At 40.4% G+C, this 19,143-nt stretch overlaps 2 protein-coding genes across 2 annotated transcripts in view; both read right to left on the reverse strand.

Moving 5' to 3' along the window:
- vps35 (VPS35 retromer complex component) overlaps positions 1 to 19,143 on the reverse strand; it is a 159,204-nt gene that overhangs the window by 109,861 nt on the left and 30,200 nt on the right. The window lies entirely within an intron of this gene.
- Positions 1 to 19,143, reverse strand: part of mylk3 (myosin light chain kinase 3) — a 46,324-nt gene that overhangs the window by 25,340 nt on the left and 1,841 nt on the right. The window contains exons 2-5 of the mRNA XM_048605667.1: positions 13,152 to 13,245; positions 6,804 to 7,275; positions 937 to 1,454; positions 716 to 821 (exon numbers count right to left, since the gene is read on the reverse strand). Coding sequence (XP_048461624.1) covers positions 716 to 821; positions 937 to 1,454; positions 6,804 to 7,275; positions 13,152 to 13,245 — 1,190 coding nt within the window. The remainder of the gene's footprint in view (positions 1 to 715; positions 822 to 936; positions 1,455 to 6,803; positions 7,276 to 13,151; positions 13,246 to 19,143) is intronic.

The raw sequence follows: 19,143 nt of genomic DNA on the forward strand, positions 1-19,143 counted from the left end.
TGCTGAGCTCCTCCATCATTGAGGATGGGGATATTTATGGAGCCTCCTCCTCCAGTGAGTTGTTTAATTGTCCACCACCATTCACGACTGGATGTGGCAGGACTGCAGAGCTTACATCTGATCCTTTGGTTGTGGGATCGCTTAGCTCTGTCTATCACTTGCTGCTTATGCTGTTTGGCTGCATGTAGTCCTGTTTGATGGCTTCGCCAGGTTGACATCGCATCTTCAGGTATGCCTGGTGCTGCTCCTGGCATGCACTCCTGCACTTTCCGTTGAACCAGGGTTGATTCCCTGGCTTGATGGTAATGGTTGAGTGGGGGATATGCCGGGCCATGACGTTAGATATTGTGCTGGAATACATTTCTGCTGCTGTTGATGGCCCATAGTGGCTCGTGGATGGCCAGCTTTGAGTTGCTAGATCTGTGCGAAGTCTGTCCCATTTAGCACAGTGATAGTGCCACACAATACAATGGAACTCAACGTGAAGACAGAATTTCATCTCCACTAGGACTGTGCAGTGGTCACTCTTACTGATACAGCCATGGACAGATGCAACTGTGTTATTAAATTATGTTATTAAACCAAAAGTTCTGAGAATGTACTTTGCAATGCTACACAGTGAATATTTGCAAAATAATCATAGTTATTTCCTTTCCTTGGTCTTTTATATTTTGTAGTTACCCAAAATGACTGAAAGATCCAATTGATAACTTACCCTCCCAGCACCTCATTGTAATGAACTGTGTATGAAGAGGTTACAAGTATTTTCTTAGTCGTCACTATGCGATGACTGAAGGGGGCTGGAGGTGACGGGCTATCATCTGAGAAGGAAAACCAAAACTTCACAATTGGCATAACTTTAAAGTTTTACAAATAGGGTTGAAAGTGAAATATTGGATGTTGGAAGTAATGATGGGATTATGAAAACTAACTCACCAATAATGATATTGTGATTTTCTGGTTTCTCAACACATCCCTTGTTGTCTTGTTCCTTGTTTGTGATTTCTGTGGAATCTGTTTCCTTCTTTGCCAAAACATTCATTTCTGTGATGTTCGCAGATTCTTTGCTTGCTTTCTGAAGTTCTTTTGAATCTTTTAATTCACTATCTGGACCTGATTTGCACTTGTTTTCTGCTTTATTTTGACAACTGTCAGCACTTTTCTCACTTTTCTGGCCTATTTGAATTTTGGTGTTTTTTAAACCTTTCTCCTGGGTTACAGATGTCTTGGATAATTTGCAGATTTTTTCATCTTGAGCTGGCTCTTTCTCCTTTGCAGTTTTCTGTAGTAATGTAGCTTGCATGTCTTCTTTGGGCTTTTGTTGTGCTTTGTGCTTTTTATGAGGTTCCTTCTGTCCTTCCCATGATGCAGGCACAAGCTCCTTGGCGGCTGTTTCCTCTGAATGGACCTTTTCTGTTGGACTGACTGGCATTTCCTGCATTGTTTCAAAAGCCCTGAAAAAAGTTGCAGTACTAATTAAATAACAGCCATACTTTTAGTGATCACTTATTTGTACAAATGTAAATCCTCCTTTATTAGTGAATACCTGAAACAAATCTTCTTACCTTCAAAGTTCCTGGATAGCCTAGCTTGAAATTAAAGATACAGTAGCATTAGAACAACACACAGTTGCATTAAGTCACTATTAAGTAGATTTGCAAAGCAAGTTTCTAAATTACTAAATGTACGAGTGTGTGTATGAAAACAAGATGATGCCATAATTTTCGACATAATCTGGCTCTTAGAATGACAATTTTCTTTCTTAAAATATGGGATATTCGATTTATATGTAAATTATTCTGCAACATAATTCAATGTTTTTGCGATCAAATCTGTCTCATATTTTCCTGTTTATATAGCAGAATGTGAGTTGCATATTTAAAGCAATAGACTGTTAAATTAATCAGTTTGCATCAAAAGAATTAATTAATATCCTAAGGTAAGTTCCGCACATCAGGCTACAAAGGATCATTCCTGGGATAAGCTATTCTGTTTATCAAGGCTGAGCTGGAAGACTTTGTGTGGGCATACTTCCTGATTTAGTATCAATAACTTAGACTAAAGGAAGAATTAGTGGCAATGAATTCACACAAGGCATTTCCAATGGTTCTGGTAAACTAGACCTCAAAAAACACCATACCAGCAGAGCTAGGATCCAAAAATAACCATAGACTTTCAGTAAAGGAAATTGGGGTTCAACTGTATCGTGGTTAGATCAGATCATATTACTTCTGGTCACTGAGACAGAACAGACCCATTTGAGCACTGGAGTTAACAGGGAAAGGGAGTTATAAAATTACACCCTGTGGCTGAAAATCTCAGTTGTGGTGAAAGAGATGTTAAATATAAGGTTGTCAGTCTGGAAAAAGAAAGAGAATAGTCCAGCAACGGTAATATTGGCAGTGGACTATTATTGTTCTTGGTTGTCCAGTGACAAAGCCATGCCAAAATTTGCTAGAAAATGGTTAGAATACCATGCAGTTTTTATAATGAGGGATCATAAACAGTGATCTATTTCTCGGTCCTGTTCAAGGGCACGGGAGCTGAAACGGAATGAAAGAACAGGTTATTAATGGGCAAGTTTACGAGAAATGAAGCCTAGCCATTTTTTAACCAAAAGAGGCTAACCATGCACACAATTTCAATAAACGTGAAAATAATATCAGTCAGGAAAATCTCAGAATTTGAAACTTTATTTTACTAAAGAAATGGTTGGAGGCATTGGATACTATAAAGTCTATGAGCCCTGACAACATTCCGGCACTAGTACTGAAGACTTGTGCTCCAGAACTTGCTGATTGACTAGCCAAGCTCTTCCAGTACAGTCACAATACTGGCATTAGCCCGACAATGTGGAAAATTGCCCAGGAATGTTCCGTACACAAAAAGCCATAAATCTACATGGCTAATTATGGCCCTATCAGTTTACTTTTGATCATCAGTAAAGTGGGGTAAGGTGTCATTAACAACAGCATTTGCTCAACAATAACCTGCTCTGCTCCATGTCATCTCTGCAGGATTTCCTCAGGATAGTATCCTAGGCCCAACCATTTTCAGCTGCTTCATCAATGACTTTCCTTCCACCATAAGGTCAGAAGTGGGAATGTCCACTGATGATTGCACAATTTTCAGCACCACTGATGACTCCTCAGATATTCAAATGCAGGATATAGATTATAGAGATAGTAGGAACTGCCGATGTTGGAGAATCTGAGATAACAAGGTGTAGAGCTGAATGAACGCAGCAGGCCAAGCAGCATCAGAGGAGCAGGAAAGCTAATGTTTCGGGTCGAGACCCTTCTTCAGAATATAGACTATATACAGGATTGGGCTGGCAATTAACATTCGCACCTCACAAATGCCAGACAATAACCATCTCCAATAAGAGACAATCTAACTATCACCTCTTAACATTCAATGGTTGAATAAATAAAAAATTGATTTGAGGACTAGGATCTCAACGAGAATCCCAGAATAGCCCCTGAGCTGTAACTACTGATTCTGTGTCCTCTGGTACCATTCTGTGATGGTGTTCTTGCCTGTTGTAGTCAAGTGACATTGTTAATTCACTAAACATGATATCACCACTGATTTTAATAAGAGTGGGGCAATTAACTTTTCTTTGTGGAGTAAAGTCCAACACGGTTTTGAATACTGTCATAAATTATTAATCATAACTTTCAAGAATTTCTCCATCATGAGAGTACTGTTGCCGATAAGTGTTGCGAGTATTTGGCGAATTGCAGCTCATTAGCTTATCTTTGAGGTTTATAAAATAGCTGGAATATTTAATTTAAAAAGTGTGAATTTAAATAGATATGGTAGCATGGTGATTTTATTGCAGCACTAGTAATCTAAGGCTCTGCACCAATGATCTGGAAACTTGAGTTTAATTTCAATTAAGTTCACTAAATATATCTGAAAATAAAAAGATAGTCTTGGTAAAGGTAATGATAAATCTAGTGATTGTCATAAAAATAAAATATCTGACTTTCTCATGTTCTTTAGGGAAGGAAATCTGCTGTCCCTATCCAATTTGACTTTAAGTATCTCCAGAGCCAAAACAACTTGGTGATACTTAACTGCCCTCTGAAATGGCTTAGAAAGCCGTTTAGCCGTACTGAAGCTGTATGAAAGAGTGTAATTGAATCGACCACTTGTTATCAACTTCAACTTAAAATTGGACATGACAAAGGTCACCCTGTAAAATTCCTCCTCACTAACACCTGGAGGCTTGTACCAAAATCAGGACAGCTTTCCCACAGCCTGGCTAAACGATAGTTGAGCACAGCCATTGTCATTGAATCACATAGCAGAGCCAGTGTGGTAGACTTCTCCATCATTGTCCCTGGTAAGCCTTGCCATAACAGGCAGGACAAACTTCCCGGTGGTGCAACAAAATGGTGTATAGGCAGGAAGGGGTGGTTTTAGGAGATTCCAGCATTGATACTGGTGCCCATTAAGTCTCATATTATCCAAGTCAAGCCTGGCCAAAGAATCACCCTCCCAAATACCACTAAAAACACTCTCAGACGATGAACTGGTACTACTCCACGTTGATCACTATTTGAAAGCAATTCTGAGAACATCAAGGGAATATAATACTTTCAGGGACTTCAGTGTTCACCACCAAGATTTGCTCAGTGATGCTATAACTAACTAAACCTTCACTAGGTGGTCAGGAAACCAACAAGAAAAAAGAACATTCTAGAACCTGGTCCACCAATTTACCTGTTACAGGTGCATCTGTCCGTGAGAGTACAGTTGGAGTAAGCACCTCAAAGTCTTTATGAAGACAAAGTCCCATCTTCACAGTGCGCATGCTCCCAACATGTTGTTTGGTACTACAACTGTGCTAAATGGACTAGATTCAGAACAGAACTAACAGCTAAAAATTGGACATCTGTGAGACACTGTGAACTATTAACTGCAGCAAAATTGTATTCAACCATAGTCTCTAACTCATTCTACAATTATGCTCAAATCAGGAAACCATCCCTCAGTTAATGAAGAGCGTAGAAGCTACAATACAGAATTACATGCTCACCAAAGATAGGCACAACTTGCTACTGGCCAAGCTTAGTTATAACACAATCAGCAGATCAAATCAAAGCTCTACAATCCAGCCACATCCAGTCATGAACAGAGATGGTAAATTAATGAACAAACTGAAAGAGGAGGCTCTGTATGCATTATGTCATTAATGATGGTGGACACCAGCACACCAGTGCAAAACGGAGACAAACCAGAAGTGGATGATCCATCTCAGCCTACTATTGACATCCCCACTATCACAGAAGCCATTCTTCAGCCAATTCAATTCATTCCATATGCTATCAAGAAATGGTTGAGTGCATTATAGCCATAGATCCTGATAATATCTCAGCTGTGCTGAATTCTTAAACTGTAGAACTAGCCATACCTCAGTGTATTCCAGAACAGCTACAACATTGGTATCTGTCAACAAGGAAAATTGCCAAAATATATTCTGTCCACAATGAACAGGTCAAATTCAATGTAGCAATTACTGCCCTACCAGTCTACTGTTGTCATCAGTGCTACCAAGTTGCATTTGATCAAGTGTGGCATCAAGGAACCTTAGCAAAATTAAAATCAATGGGAATCTGGAAGAACTACCTCATTGGCTGCAGTGATACCAGACGGATATCCCAACATGGGAGTCTACAGACGGAACTCGTGGATCAAACAAAAAGCATTACATTCTCAGCCAATGAGACCTGTCAGCACCACTGCTTCTGGACCTCAGACTATGCCAATAGCTCTCAGCCCCTAGCTTTTGCCCATGGTCCCAGCATTTAGCCTCCAGCCCTAACTCTCAAGGCCCCGGTTCCAGCTCTTACTCAAGGCTCTGGCTTTCAGTCTCATGTCCCAGCTTTCAATTTGAGCTTTCACCCCCTCCCAGCCCCATCTCTCAACCCCTGACCTGGACCAGCGTTTCCCCTGGTCCTACCTCTCAGCTCTGGTCCCAGCTCTTGGCCCAGCCATCACCACCCCAGGCACTTTTGCTCCTGGTTCCCAGCAAAAGGTTCTGCTAGAAAATCCTCAACACTGTACTGTCAGTACTGATTGTTCTAGCTGCTCCTTCAATCACAGGTTGCTTCTGAGCTAAGGTAGCTTGGATGGGTTTACGAGTGAGTTTACCAATAGCAAACATGGTACAGAATGAACTTGTGATTGGAAGAGCAGCTCCTCACCAGTGCATCCATTCTGTTTACCAGTGCAAATTCTCTCTGATTGGTCACCTTTGTGAGAGAATGTTCATCGGTAATTTAGAGTCTTTTGGGAGTGAATTTGCCCACTGCCACGATGTATTTTGTTTGTTGCTCCCAAGCCATGAAATAAATTGGTATAATGGGAAAATTTTAGAATCTTTTAGGGTAGATAAAATAAAATGGGCCAAATGGAAAATCTTGACCTTATTTACCTTGTAATAAGCAAGGTCAGCGGTGTTTTGTGTTAAAGTCAGATAAAAACAGATTCTTTCTACGAGAGCCGTAATCTGCGTTTGGAAGGAAACTTATGAAACAGAAATATAGTTGATCTTTTTTTTTCTTTTTAAGACGACAAAGTTACTATCATACGAAGCCTGGATATTCAATTTCTTTTTGGTAACTGGTTTAAACAATGCAATCGGAATTCATCTGTTCAGTTCCATGATACTCATTTATAGACATTTTCTGTTATAACTAGGTTTCATCAATGACAACTCAATGAAAGAACAGCTTAAGTTTGAAAGATGAGGATAAAACAGAGGTTGATGGGTCATTGAAATTTAAACGTACCTCTCTACCACTGATGGGGAGTTTCCGTCAAACTGTGACTGAGTTGTGGCCAGACTGACCTCAGGAGGTTCAGTTGTGATGTTGTCAGCCTCTTTTCCTTGGCTTCTTTCAGTTCCATGTATTTTATATGCCTCATTGTTTGTGTTGGTTTTAATTATTTCTTTCAGGTTGTCTGCTGTTGAGTTCTGACTCTGTGCACACTTCTTGTTTTCCTGTGGAAGTTCCTTCACCTTTCTTGTTACAGTAGAAATCTCTTTTTTGCAGACACCTCCAGACTTATTTGTTGTTGCTGAAGCCCCCAGGGGGTCTTTGTGTTTTCCAGCTGTGTCTGGGGACTGGTGCAGTGATTTATCTCCTTCAGAATTATTTGTTGCCTGTGGTTTGATTAGAATGGTGTCATTTGCCTTTGCGAGTTCATCTTTATCTTTCTGGATATTTCCATTGCTTTTGATGCCTTCACAATCATTGGCTTCTGAGCAATGATGTGAATAAAGAAAATTATATATTGTAATACTTTAACAAGATCGATCATTTTGTAAAATTCCATTTAACATTCAAAGTTAACACTGTTACTACTACCCAATCATAGGTTACTATAATGGATTAGTTATCCTGAGTAGAAACCTACAGTTCGTGCACCTCTTACACAATACTCAATTCCCAAACATAATGGGAATGAATTTAAAAAAAAAATAAAAATAGAACAAAAGAGGTATATTTCATTAGTAAATTAAGCAAATGAAAAAAAGTACAGTTCAACACATGTTGTGTCCTGGTTGGACAGGGCAGTAGAACTACTAAGTAGAAATACAAAGGCAGTAGAACTCGCCAAGTTATTTTTAACAAGTACTTAAGTATGTTACAATAAATCAAGGACACAAAAGTTAATAGTAGTTTGAAAAGTTCTTTTTATTTAAATTATAGTGTAATAAGAGAAGTGTAGAGTGTTCCGTTACTCATGTAGGTTATGGAAGGGCTTTGGAGAGTTATGAGTCCAGTCTCTGACATGCTCTTATCATGTGAAGACCATATCTTTTTATTGTTCCGTATTTTTGATTGTTGATACAATTGGCCAAAGTACTGGTTTAAAAACGGGTAATTCGTCTGTAAACCAGCATTCCCTCTCATTTTCTTTCCAGTTTCACAGGCTTCTGAGGTGTGTGTGTGCAGCAGTGACTTTCAGAGCCAGAAGTCATTACCGTGATTGATATATCAACACTGATTGCCATGCACAGAACTTTGGAGCAGCTGCAAGTACCATAGCTATGCAGCTTGGATGGAACTTTGCTGTGGACTAGGGACCAAATATTGATGACAATGATCTCCTGCCTGCTAACAATGACGTGATAGGCTCCCAGGTAGCTGAACAGCTTAAGGGTTTGCATGTTTGGGCAAATGTAATCAAATCTCTGAAAGGGAAGGAACTGTATTTTCTGTGCAATAAAAAGTATAATCCTGAAGATAGCCAATTTATTTCCTCTCCTCAGTAACTGTGAATTTTAATTAATAAGTCAGAGACCTTTATACGTGTGAACCCATCACCCTGTGCCTCCTGCATAGTATCTGTAGAAGGAAGATCGATAAGCCGCATTGTGATCACCATCTCAGCAAACCCTGCAGACAGGGACCAATGAACTGCCTTGCCATTCTTTCCCTCCATCCATAACATCAATTTTTTTGTGTCTGTCTATGTAGAGAAGGCGAGAACAAAGAAAAAAAGAACAAAGAACAGTACAGCACAGGAACACGCCCTACCATGCCTGTGCTGACACATGACTCCTTGCTAAATTAAAATCCTTTGCCTCTACATAGCCCATTTCCTTCAATTCCCTATTTATGTATCTGTCAAGATGCCTCAAAAGTTGCTATTGTATCTGCTTCTACCACCTCCTCTGGCAGCACATTCTAGGCACTTACCACCCACTTTGTAAAAAAAAACCTTCATCTCACATCTCCTTTAAATTTACCTCCTTTTGCCTTAAACCTATGTCCCCTAGTAATTAACAACTCTAACCTGGGAAAAAGACTCAGACTATCCATTCTATCCATGCTTCTCATAATTTTGTAAACTTCTATCAGGTTGTCCTTCAGCCTCCAATGTTCAAGTGAAAACAAATCAAGTCTGTCCAATCTCTCCTCATAACTAATACCCTCCAAACCAAGCAAAATCCTGGCAAACCTTCACTGTACACTCTCCAAAGCTACCACATCCTTCTGGCAGTTGACCAGAACTGTATGCAATATTCCAAATGTGGCCTAACTAAAGTTTGATACAGCTGCAACATGACTTATTGATTTTTATACTTAATGCCTCAATTGATGAAGGAAAGCATGCCATATGCCTTCTTGACCAACTTATTCACTTGTGTTGCCATTTTCAGGGAACTGTGGACCTGTACACCTCGATAGCTCTGAATGTTGATGCAACTTAGGATTCTGCCATTTACCATATGCTTCCCTCCTGCATTAGATCTTCCAAAATGCATCACCTCACCAAATCACTTGTCCAGATTAAACTCCATCTGCCATTTCTCCACCCAAGTCCCCACCCTATTCATATTCTGCTGTATCCTCTAGCAATCCCCCTCACTATCCACAGCTGGTCCAATTTTTGTGCCATCCACCAAATTACTAATCAGACGACCTTTATTCTCATCCAAATCATTCATATATATATGTCACAAACAACGGGGTCCCAGCATTGATCTCTGCAGAACACCACTGATCACAGATCTCCAGTCAGAAACCACCTTTACAATGTTACTCTCTGTTTCTTATGACTAAGCATCCATCTTACCAGCTCACTGTGGATTCCATGTGACTTCCCCTACCATGAGAGACCTTGCTAGAAAAGTCCATACAGACAACATCTACCACCCTGCACTCATCAATCATCTTTGCCACTTTCTCAAAAAATGCTTTTAGGCTAGTGAGACACAGCCTTCCCCACACAAAGCCATGCTGCCTATCATTAATAAGTTCTGTAAGTAGGTTAGAGTTTTATCTGGTAAATGTATATATATAGATAGTTCATAATTATTTATCTGTTGTTAGAATCTATTTATTTAAATCAGAACTCTGGGTCTGTGCTTTCTGTTAACCTGAGTCTAAACTGTGGAATTCTGCATATGTTTTAAAATTTTTAACTCCTTACTCCAGGAATAGCAGGGCTTGATTTCCAATGTGATGTAACAATTGCCATAGGCTTTATGGTCAGTTGAGTTCCCGCTCAACAGTGCACCACAGGACATTGATACTCAGGGATCATATGAAAACTATTCAATATGAAATGGTTGTGTTTGTTTCAGATGACCAAGACTGGCACTTGTCATTGCTTAATATTTTATGATGGAAATATATAACGAGTTTTCAAGTTTTATTTAGGATGTGAAATGTTTAAGAGAAAAAGTAAGTTCCCTTAACAATTCTCTTAAATTCTCTTTAGCATCAGTGTCATTTTTGGATGTAATTGCTTCGCTGCTGTAATTATGAACACTTAAATATGCATTATACAAGCTTTGTTGGTGAAAGAAAAGTCAGAAAGCAATCAATAACAAAGACAGACACATATATAGTGTTGAACTCATCAGAGCTTGGAATGTTCAGGGCATTGCCACAGGAAATGCAGCAGGTGTTGACAGTTTGCATATCCTTCTCTCAATGAAAAAGATGCAATGCAATGACAATTCCTTTTGGCTGCAAAGAACATGGTCTTGTGTGTGAGCATGCATAGCTTCGAACACACACACCTGAATCACACTGCGATCCTGGCTGATACATCAAATTATTACATGTGTGCATAAATTGGTGGTCCCTTTCTAAAAAAACAAAGTTGCTGGAAAAGCTCAGCAGGTCTGGCAGCATTCGTGAAGGAAAAAACAGAGTTAACGTTTCAGGTCCGGTGACCCTTCAGGAACCCAAAACGTTAACTCTGTTTTTTCCTTCACGGATGCTGCCAGACCTGCCAAGCTTTTCCAGCAACTTCTGTTTTTGTTCCTGATTTACAGCATCTGCAGTTCTTTTGGTTTTTATTTGGCCCCTTTCTAAGTTTGGTTTCTTGTACCGCAGTCCTGATAAGGGTAAGAGTACAAAAACACTGGAGGGAATCTGCATTTTTGAAAAATATAATAATCAAAAAGCACAGCATTAAGTCTTCAGTGGAAAAATAGGAGACCTACACCCAATTATGTCCTTACAAGCATGGTCCTAGTAATGATACCAGTTGGTGCATGTAATATCTAGGCTAAAAGGTCAGTTCAGAGTGAGGTTGCTAAACACACTGTAACAGATTTGGTGCATAAAATGACGTGGGTCTGGTATTTACAATGATAGCATGCGTAATAACACTGGTTTAATATTCATGTCCTATAGGCACAGCTGATGTGGAGGTGCTGGTGTTGGACTGGGATGGACAAGGTCAGAAATCACACAACATCAGATTATAGTCCAAGAGGTTTATTTGAAAACACAAGCTTTCTGAGCCTTACTCCTTCTTCAGGTGTTAGTGAGAGAAGTAGTATCAGACACAGAATCTATAAGTAAAAGATCAAAGGGTCACACCACTGATGAGGATATGTTAAACAAACCTAGGATTCTGTTAAATCTGTAATTAGTTAGAAGGTTTTAATTGATTAATACGTACATGTAAATCCCCAAATTCTTTTCAAGCCACTGTCCTGCGAGAACTAAAGGTTTTATCAGTGTAAAGAAGAGGTGACGTTTTAAGTCAGACAATGCACGTTAGGTGTAAGGCCTCTTTTAGATTCTGTTTGTGTTTTGGTTCAGAGTAAGACTGGTTTTATTTCTAAAGTAGGAATTTATAGAAGGCCACATTGACTGTCTATAAATTGTATGCTTTTTGAACAAAATAGAACATATCTGCCAATACAAATTCACCCCACAGATGTGTGTGTGTGTGTGTGTGGGGTGGGGGGGTCAGAAGAGACAGTATGTGTGTGTAAGGGAGAGAGAGAGAAAATGTGTGTGTGTGTGTGTGTGTGTGTCTGTCAGTCTGTCTGTCTGTGTGTCTGTGTGTGTGGGGAAAGGGGTCGCAGGGAGAAAGGGTGTATGTGTGTGAGGGAGATTGTGTGTGTGTGTGTGTGTGTGTGTGTGTGTGTGTGTACGTATGCGTGTGTGTGTGTGTGCATGAGTGTGTGTATGTATGCGTGTGTGTGTGTGTGAGTGTATAGTGTGGTGGGATCACCTGTAGTGCAACATGAACTCAAGATCCCGGTTGAGGCCGTCCTCATGGGGACCGAACTTGGCTATCAGCCTCTGCTTGGTGACTCTGTGTTGTTGTCTATCCGGAAGTCTGCCTTGGAGGATGCTTACCCGAAGATCCGAGGCCAAGTATCCTTGACCCACTGGGAGGGAACATCCCTGTCTGGCGATTGTTGCGCAGTGTCCATTCATCTGTTGTCACAGCGTCTGCATGGTTTCGCCAATATACCATGTCTCGGAGCACCCTTGCCTGCATCATATGAGATAGACAACATTGGCCGGGTCACATGAGTATCTGCCGTGCGCATGGTGGGTGGTGTTCCCACGCGTGATGGTAAAATCCATGTCGATGATCTGATATGTCTTGCCATGTGAGGGTTGTGTGGTCCCCATGGCTCTTCTGAGTGTCTGGATAAAGAACTGGTTGTTGAAGGTGAAGACATTGTGGTCAAGGAACAGCCATGGGGACCAGATTTGCCCCCCAATATGCCAACAGGTTCAAACAGGACTTCTTTGCTGCACAGAACCTCTGATCAATGCTATACAGTCGATATACACACACACACACACACACACACACACACACACACCCATGAATCTATGGGGTGAATTTGTATTTGCAGATACATTCTATTTTGTTCCTACTTTAGAAATAAAACCAGTCTTACTCTGAACCAAAACACAAACAGAACCTAAAAAAGGCCTTGCACCTAACATGCATTGTCTGACCTAAAATGTCACCTCTTCTTTACACTGATAAAACCTTCAGTTCTCACTGAACAGGGACTTGAAAGGAATTAGGGGATTTACATATACATATTAATCAATTAAAACTTTCTAACTGATTAAAGATTTAATAGCATTTTAGGTTTGTTTAGTACATCCTCATCAGTGGTGTGACCCTTTGACCTTTTACTCATAGATTCTGTGTCTCTCGCTAACACCTGAAGAAGGAGTAAAGCTCAGCAAGCTTGTGTTTTCAAATAAACCTCTTGGACTATAACCTGGTGTCGTGTGATTTCTGACCTTTAGGCACGTACATTGAGGTGTAAATATGCATCAAGGCAGACTCAATAAAATACTCATAACTGTCCACATCTGCTCAGAACATGACTAATGTTTCTATACCTTCCAACAATTCTCTGTTTATTTGTGCTTGGATCCCTCTGTTGCTATATCCATGCTTTGGTTTGGCACCTTTCTCGTCAGCTTTATTATTTCCCTGTCAAAAAGAAGTTTCACAAAATTTTAAATGGTCATAAGAAGTATTAGTACACAGGCATCTAAGTGATACAAAAAAGCAATCAAATTTGGAATAATTTGCGAATTAGGATTGCATGACCATCTGGTCAACATTGTTTCTTATCTATTGTGGAAACTTGTAGTTTCTGTCGATTTAGACACACGTATATTTACAAAAGGGAAAAAAAAGCTTTCCAGATATTGTGTGTGATAAAGCACTGCAGTCTTGAGATCACCAGTGGCTTGCGAGCTCTGGCAACCTCGCTCTTAAAGCATCTTAGTTCTATTTATCAGTTGCTTGGCTTCATTTTAACTTTATCAACCTGAACCTTTGGAAAGAATTGTTTAGTTTGTCCGAAGGAGAACACCAAGATTGATCATCATTGAAATAACTCCTCAGAGGCCACTATCCTGTCACCAAGTCATCCTTTATTTACACCTAGAAAGTCCTTAACACTGATCCAGCTTCCTCAGAGCCAGCTCTCAAAGTGAGCAGAACCTCTGACAGTCCTTTTTATATCTGTCAGCCAGATTAACAGCCCCAGTCAGGGAACTCACACTGTATGAGGTCCACCTGGCTGACTTCGTTACAATCACAATTATTAGTGCCTGATATATGTGCAAATTAATGGGAACATTGATTTAATAACAAACCTGCATAATACAGTAAAAATCAAACTATCCAGCACCATAGAAACTTAAAACTCCACCTACCAGAATCTGTGATATCCTCATTATGAGTACAAATCATACACCTCAATTTTTTTAACTTTCTTTTGAGGATGCTATTCTTGATCTAAAACTATTTATTTTTGTTTTTCTTTTTTTTGTGTCTTTTTCCTGCTTTAGCCAAAATGGTGTTTGGTGCATAGGAGCAACTCAGCATAACAAGTGCTAAGCAGTTTTGTCTTCCCAGTGCCTATTCCTTTTCCATGCTATTAGCAGCAATTAATTATTGCTTTCTCTACTAAGCTTTATAAAGAGTGTCTTTGTTGTCTGCAAGTACAACTATCTGAGGAATTCAAAAGCATCACTCCATAAATAGTCAGACAAACTAGTAGACAAGTTATCGTTGTGGGGGGAAAGGGAAGGGGAGAGGGCAGGAGTGCAGGAAATAGGTCAGACCTTGTCAACCATGATTTCAAGGAACCCTCAGTTGAGGGAAAAGTGGACCTGTCTGAAGCCTCCCTGTGGAAGGTGGCATCATCAGAATACATGCAATGGAAATGGAGAAACTGGGAAAATAGAATGGAATCCTTACAGGAAGTAGGGGTGAGGACGTGCAATCCAGCTAGCTGTGGGAGTTGGTGGGTTTGTAATGGATATTGGTGGCCAACCGATCCACAAAAATGGAACCAGAGATGTCAAGGAAGGGAAGGAAGGAGTCAGAGATGGACCAGGTGAAGGTGAAGGAAAGACAGAAATTGGAAGCAAAATGAATCTGTTTTTCCAATTCCAAAAGCGAGAGGGAAGCAGCACCAAATGATGTCATCGATGTCCCAGAGAAAAGTGTTGTGTGGAGGGACTTGTGTAGGACTGGAACAAGGAATGTTCCACATCCCCCACAAAGAGTGAGGTATAACTGGAGTTGATGCAGGTACCCATGGCCACACCTTTGACCTGAAGAAAGTGAGATGAGTTAAATGAGAAGTTATTCAGAGTGAGGACGAGCCAACCTGGCAGAGGAGGGTGGCGGGCGAAGGGTTGGTTCAGAAAGAAATGGAGAGGCCTGAGACCATTGTGATGATGGGGGATGTATATGTAAAGGGATTACTCATCCATAATGAGGAGGAAACAGCTGGAGCCTGCAAACTGGAAATTCTGAAACTGACATAAAGGATCAGAAGAATCACAGATGGAAGTGAGAAGGGACTGGACAAGAAGAGAAAAAAATTGAGTCAAGTTAGGGAGAAATAGGTTCTGTGGGGCAGGAACAGCAGTACTGATTGTGGATTTTGGGGAGAAGGCAAAAATGGGCAATAGGGACTGGGGGACTCTGAGCTGGGAGCCCGTAGTGTGAAAATCCCCAGATGAGATGATGTTGGTTACAGTCGAGAACACAATGGCCTGATGCTCAATGGTGGGGGGAGATAGGAGGGGGTGTCCAAGAGCTGGTGCTCAGCCTCTGCAATGTAAAGGTCAGTACACCAGACAACAACAGCACCACTTCTGTCAGTAGGTTTGATGACAAAGTCTGGTTGGATCTGAGAGAAATTAAGGCGACTGATGTCACGTCAAGAGTTCTTGATGACCAGGTCACGTACACATAAGAGGCCAGAGGGAGACGTCCAGGTGGTGGAAGAGACTGGAGGTGGTGCAAAGAAATGGGCACAGAGGTGAAGGCAACGGAACAATAGTTTGATGTCGTGTTATGACTGAAACTTGTTGAGGTGGGACACAAGGGGATAAAAGCAAGTCCTTTGCTGAGTACAGAACATTCAGCATCAGAGAGTGGAAGTTCAGAAGTTAGCCACTGAATTTATATCTGCAGTTAATGTTTGGCTGTATGTCTCTTTTAAAAAGTACTTGTTGGATTTTAAAAGTTCATTATGTTCTTTGGTGATTTGTGGTCATGGCAATGGGCACAACTCAATACCTAAGGTATTGACCCTACAATGGGAGCAACAAGCTGTACTGTACCCAAGATAATACATCCAGACCATAGGAGCTGAAATAGCCCATTTGGTCCATTGAGACTACTCCACCATTCAGTGAGATCATGATCGATCTGATAATCCTCAACTCCACTTTCTTGCCTTTTCCCCATAACTAATTCCATTACTGATTAAAAATATGTCTATCTCAGCTCTCAATATACTAAATAACCTAGCCTCAACAGCCCTCTGTGGTAAAGAATTCCACAGATTCACAACCCTTGGAGAGAAGAAATTTCTTCTTGCTTCTGTCTTAAATAGGCAACTCCTCACTCTGGTTATGTTCTCTAGTCCTAGACAACCCTACAAATGGAAGCAACCTCTCCAGATCTAGCCTGTTAGGCTGGCTATGAATTTTATGTTTCAATAAGGTCGCCTGTCAGTTTTCGAAACTCCAGTGAGTACAACCCTTTCCTACTCAAAATTAAGAAAATCCTGGAATCAACCTGGCAAACCTTCTCCGGACTGCCACCTGTGCTTTCCTGGATAATGGAATGAAAACTCTTCACAGTATTCCAGCTGTAGTCTGACTGGTGCCTTGTATAGCTTTAGCAAGACCTCCCTATTTTATACTGAATACCCTTTGAAATAAAGACCAACATTCCAGTTGCCTTCCCTATTTCAAGCTAAACTTTGATGCTAGATTTTTGTGATTTATGCAGTTATAGAACTCTTTCAAATTCCTCTGTGCTGTAGCTTTTTGGAGTCCTTCTCCATTTAAGTAATATTCAGCTTCTCTATTCTTCCAGCCAAAGTGCATAGCGTCCGACATTATATTCCATCCACTAAGTTTTTGCTCACTCACCTATATCCTAACACAGATTCTTTATGTCATCCTCACCACTTGCTTTCTCATCTATTTTTGTGTCATTTGCAAACTTATGATTATACATTGACTGTCCTCATCCAAGTCATTAATATATGTTGTAAATAATTGTGGCTCCAGCACTGATCCCTGTGGCACACTAGTACTTACAAGTTGCCGTCCTGAAAATACCATCTTTATTCAACTCTCTGCCTTCTTTTATTATTCTAATATATTCATAATATATTGTAATATATCTCATATGTATTCTAATATACAACCCCAACACCATGAGACCATATCTTATTAAGTACTTATATGCAGGAAAGAATTATCTCAAACTTTTAACAGTAAGTTTCTCAGTAATTTGGTGTGGACATTCTGATAACAAGCTGGTGAAAATAAAATGTCTCTACATATCCATTAAACTGATGTTGTTTATGTTTGTCAACTACACAAAGAAAAGAGATCTAAGTAAATTAGCGAACAACGGTTATTATTTATTCACATTGAACTACCATTACCAATTAGGCACTGGCCCTGCAAGTGCCAATTTAACTGCAGCCGCAATTTACCTATTACTATTCCACTTTGGACATATTGGTACAAGTACTATGTTTTCTATGCCAGTGCACCAAAGGGATTTCCTTGGGTTTGCTGCCATTGCCTCATTCAAACTAACAGTGTACTGCCAGAATAACATACATCAAATGCCAGGAGCACAGGAGTTCAAGTTTTTATAGGCAGTAAATCGACTGGTGAAATTTGTGGTTTGTTGGCTCGCCGAGCTGGGTCATTGTTCTGCAGACGTTTCATTACCCTGCTGGGTAAAATCATCAGTGCAGCCTCCAATGAAGTACCACAGACTCCACAAAGAAAACCATCAACAAACACATACAACTCGACCCCATATACACTCCATTACGAAGGAAAACCGGAAGTGAGGTAATCCAGCTCAATGGACTCCAGAGTTTAAATAACGGGTGGGAAAACACAACGGCGCTTCATCGGAGGCTGCACTGATGATATTACCCAGCAGGGTAATGAAACATCTGCAGAACAACGAACCAGCTCGGCGAGCCAACCAACCACAACATCCACAACCCAAGCTACAAATCTACTCTAAAAGCTACTGGTGAAACTCTTGAAAGTGACCACTGTGTACAGTTCCAGTCACTCTGCTATGGGAAGGATATTAATAAATTGGAGAGAGTGCAGAAAAGATTTACCAGGATGTTCCCGGGAATGGAGGGTTTGGGTTATAAGGAGAGGCTGAATAAAGTGCAACTTTTTTCACTGGACCACAAAAGGTTGAAGGGTGATCTTATAGAGGTTTTTAAGATGTGGGGCATAGATAAGGTGAATAGCAAAGTTCTTTTCCCTAGGGTTGAGGAGTTCAAAACTAGAGGCCATAATCTTAAGGTGAGAGGAGAAAGATTTAAAAGAGACCTGAGGGGCAATGCTTTCACACAGAGGGTGGTTCCTATGTGGAATGGACTTCCAGAGTAGGTGGTAGATGCAGGTATAGTTGCAACTTTTAAAAGACATTTGGACTGGTATATGAATAGGAAAGGTTTAGAGGGATATGGACCAAACACAGGCAAAAGGGACTAATTTAGTTTGGAAAACTTGGTTGGCATGGACAAGTTGGACCATTGGGCCTATTTCCATGCTGTATGACTCTATGACTCAATGTTAAGCCACTGGTTATGCACTTTCTGCTGAGTTTTGGGCTAAGATGAGACAAGGGTCTCTTAATGTGGGAAAGTGGGAGGACAATCTAATACTTTGTATGGTGGCTTCAACTGAAAGTCAAATAAATAACCATTCCATAGAAAAAAGCACTGAAATGCAAGCACTGAAACAATGTCACTAAACTAAAAACATTGAAACAAAAGCAATATCAAGGTATTGTTTGGGTATTTTATAACACATGACTTGTGCTTGTAGTATGCTTTGCTCTTTCTGTTGAAGGCTCACATTATTGTACCACCAACAACATCCTCACCATCCCCTCAGCAACTCATCCCTCATCAAAGTGGAGCCTGTCATAGCACCTAGAACTGCAGGGACAGTCTCATCATACCCCAACCAAGAGAGCAATGCACATTCTCTGTGTCCCAGAATGAAAAATGGGTAAACAGGTTTTGTACAAAAATCAAAGTTCCAGGTTTTCCCTTTAACGGTATATTCGATATGCTAACATCACAAATAAGTCGAAGACAAACTTCAGCCCCTTTTCAGATGAACAAAACATGTTGCTCGTCATCAATGGATTGTTAGTTTCAGGTTACATTTCATTTGAAGACTACAGTGAAAACTTTGATAGCAAGGTGTAGAGCGGATGAACACAGCAGGCCAAGCAACATCAGAGGTGCAGGAAAGCTGACGTTTCGAGCCTAGACCCTTCTTCAGAAAA

This window comes from Rhincodon typus, chromosome 15, assembly GCF_021869965.1.
Source record: "Rhincodon typus isolate 14 chromosome 15, sRhiTyp1.1, whole genome shotgun sequence".
Taxonomy (NCBI): Eukaryota; Metazoa; Chordata; class Chondrichthyes; order Orectolobiformes; family Rhincodontidae; genus Rhincodon; species Rhincodon typus.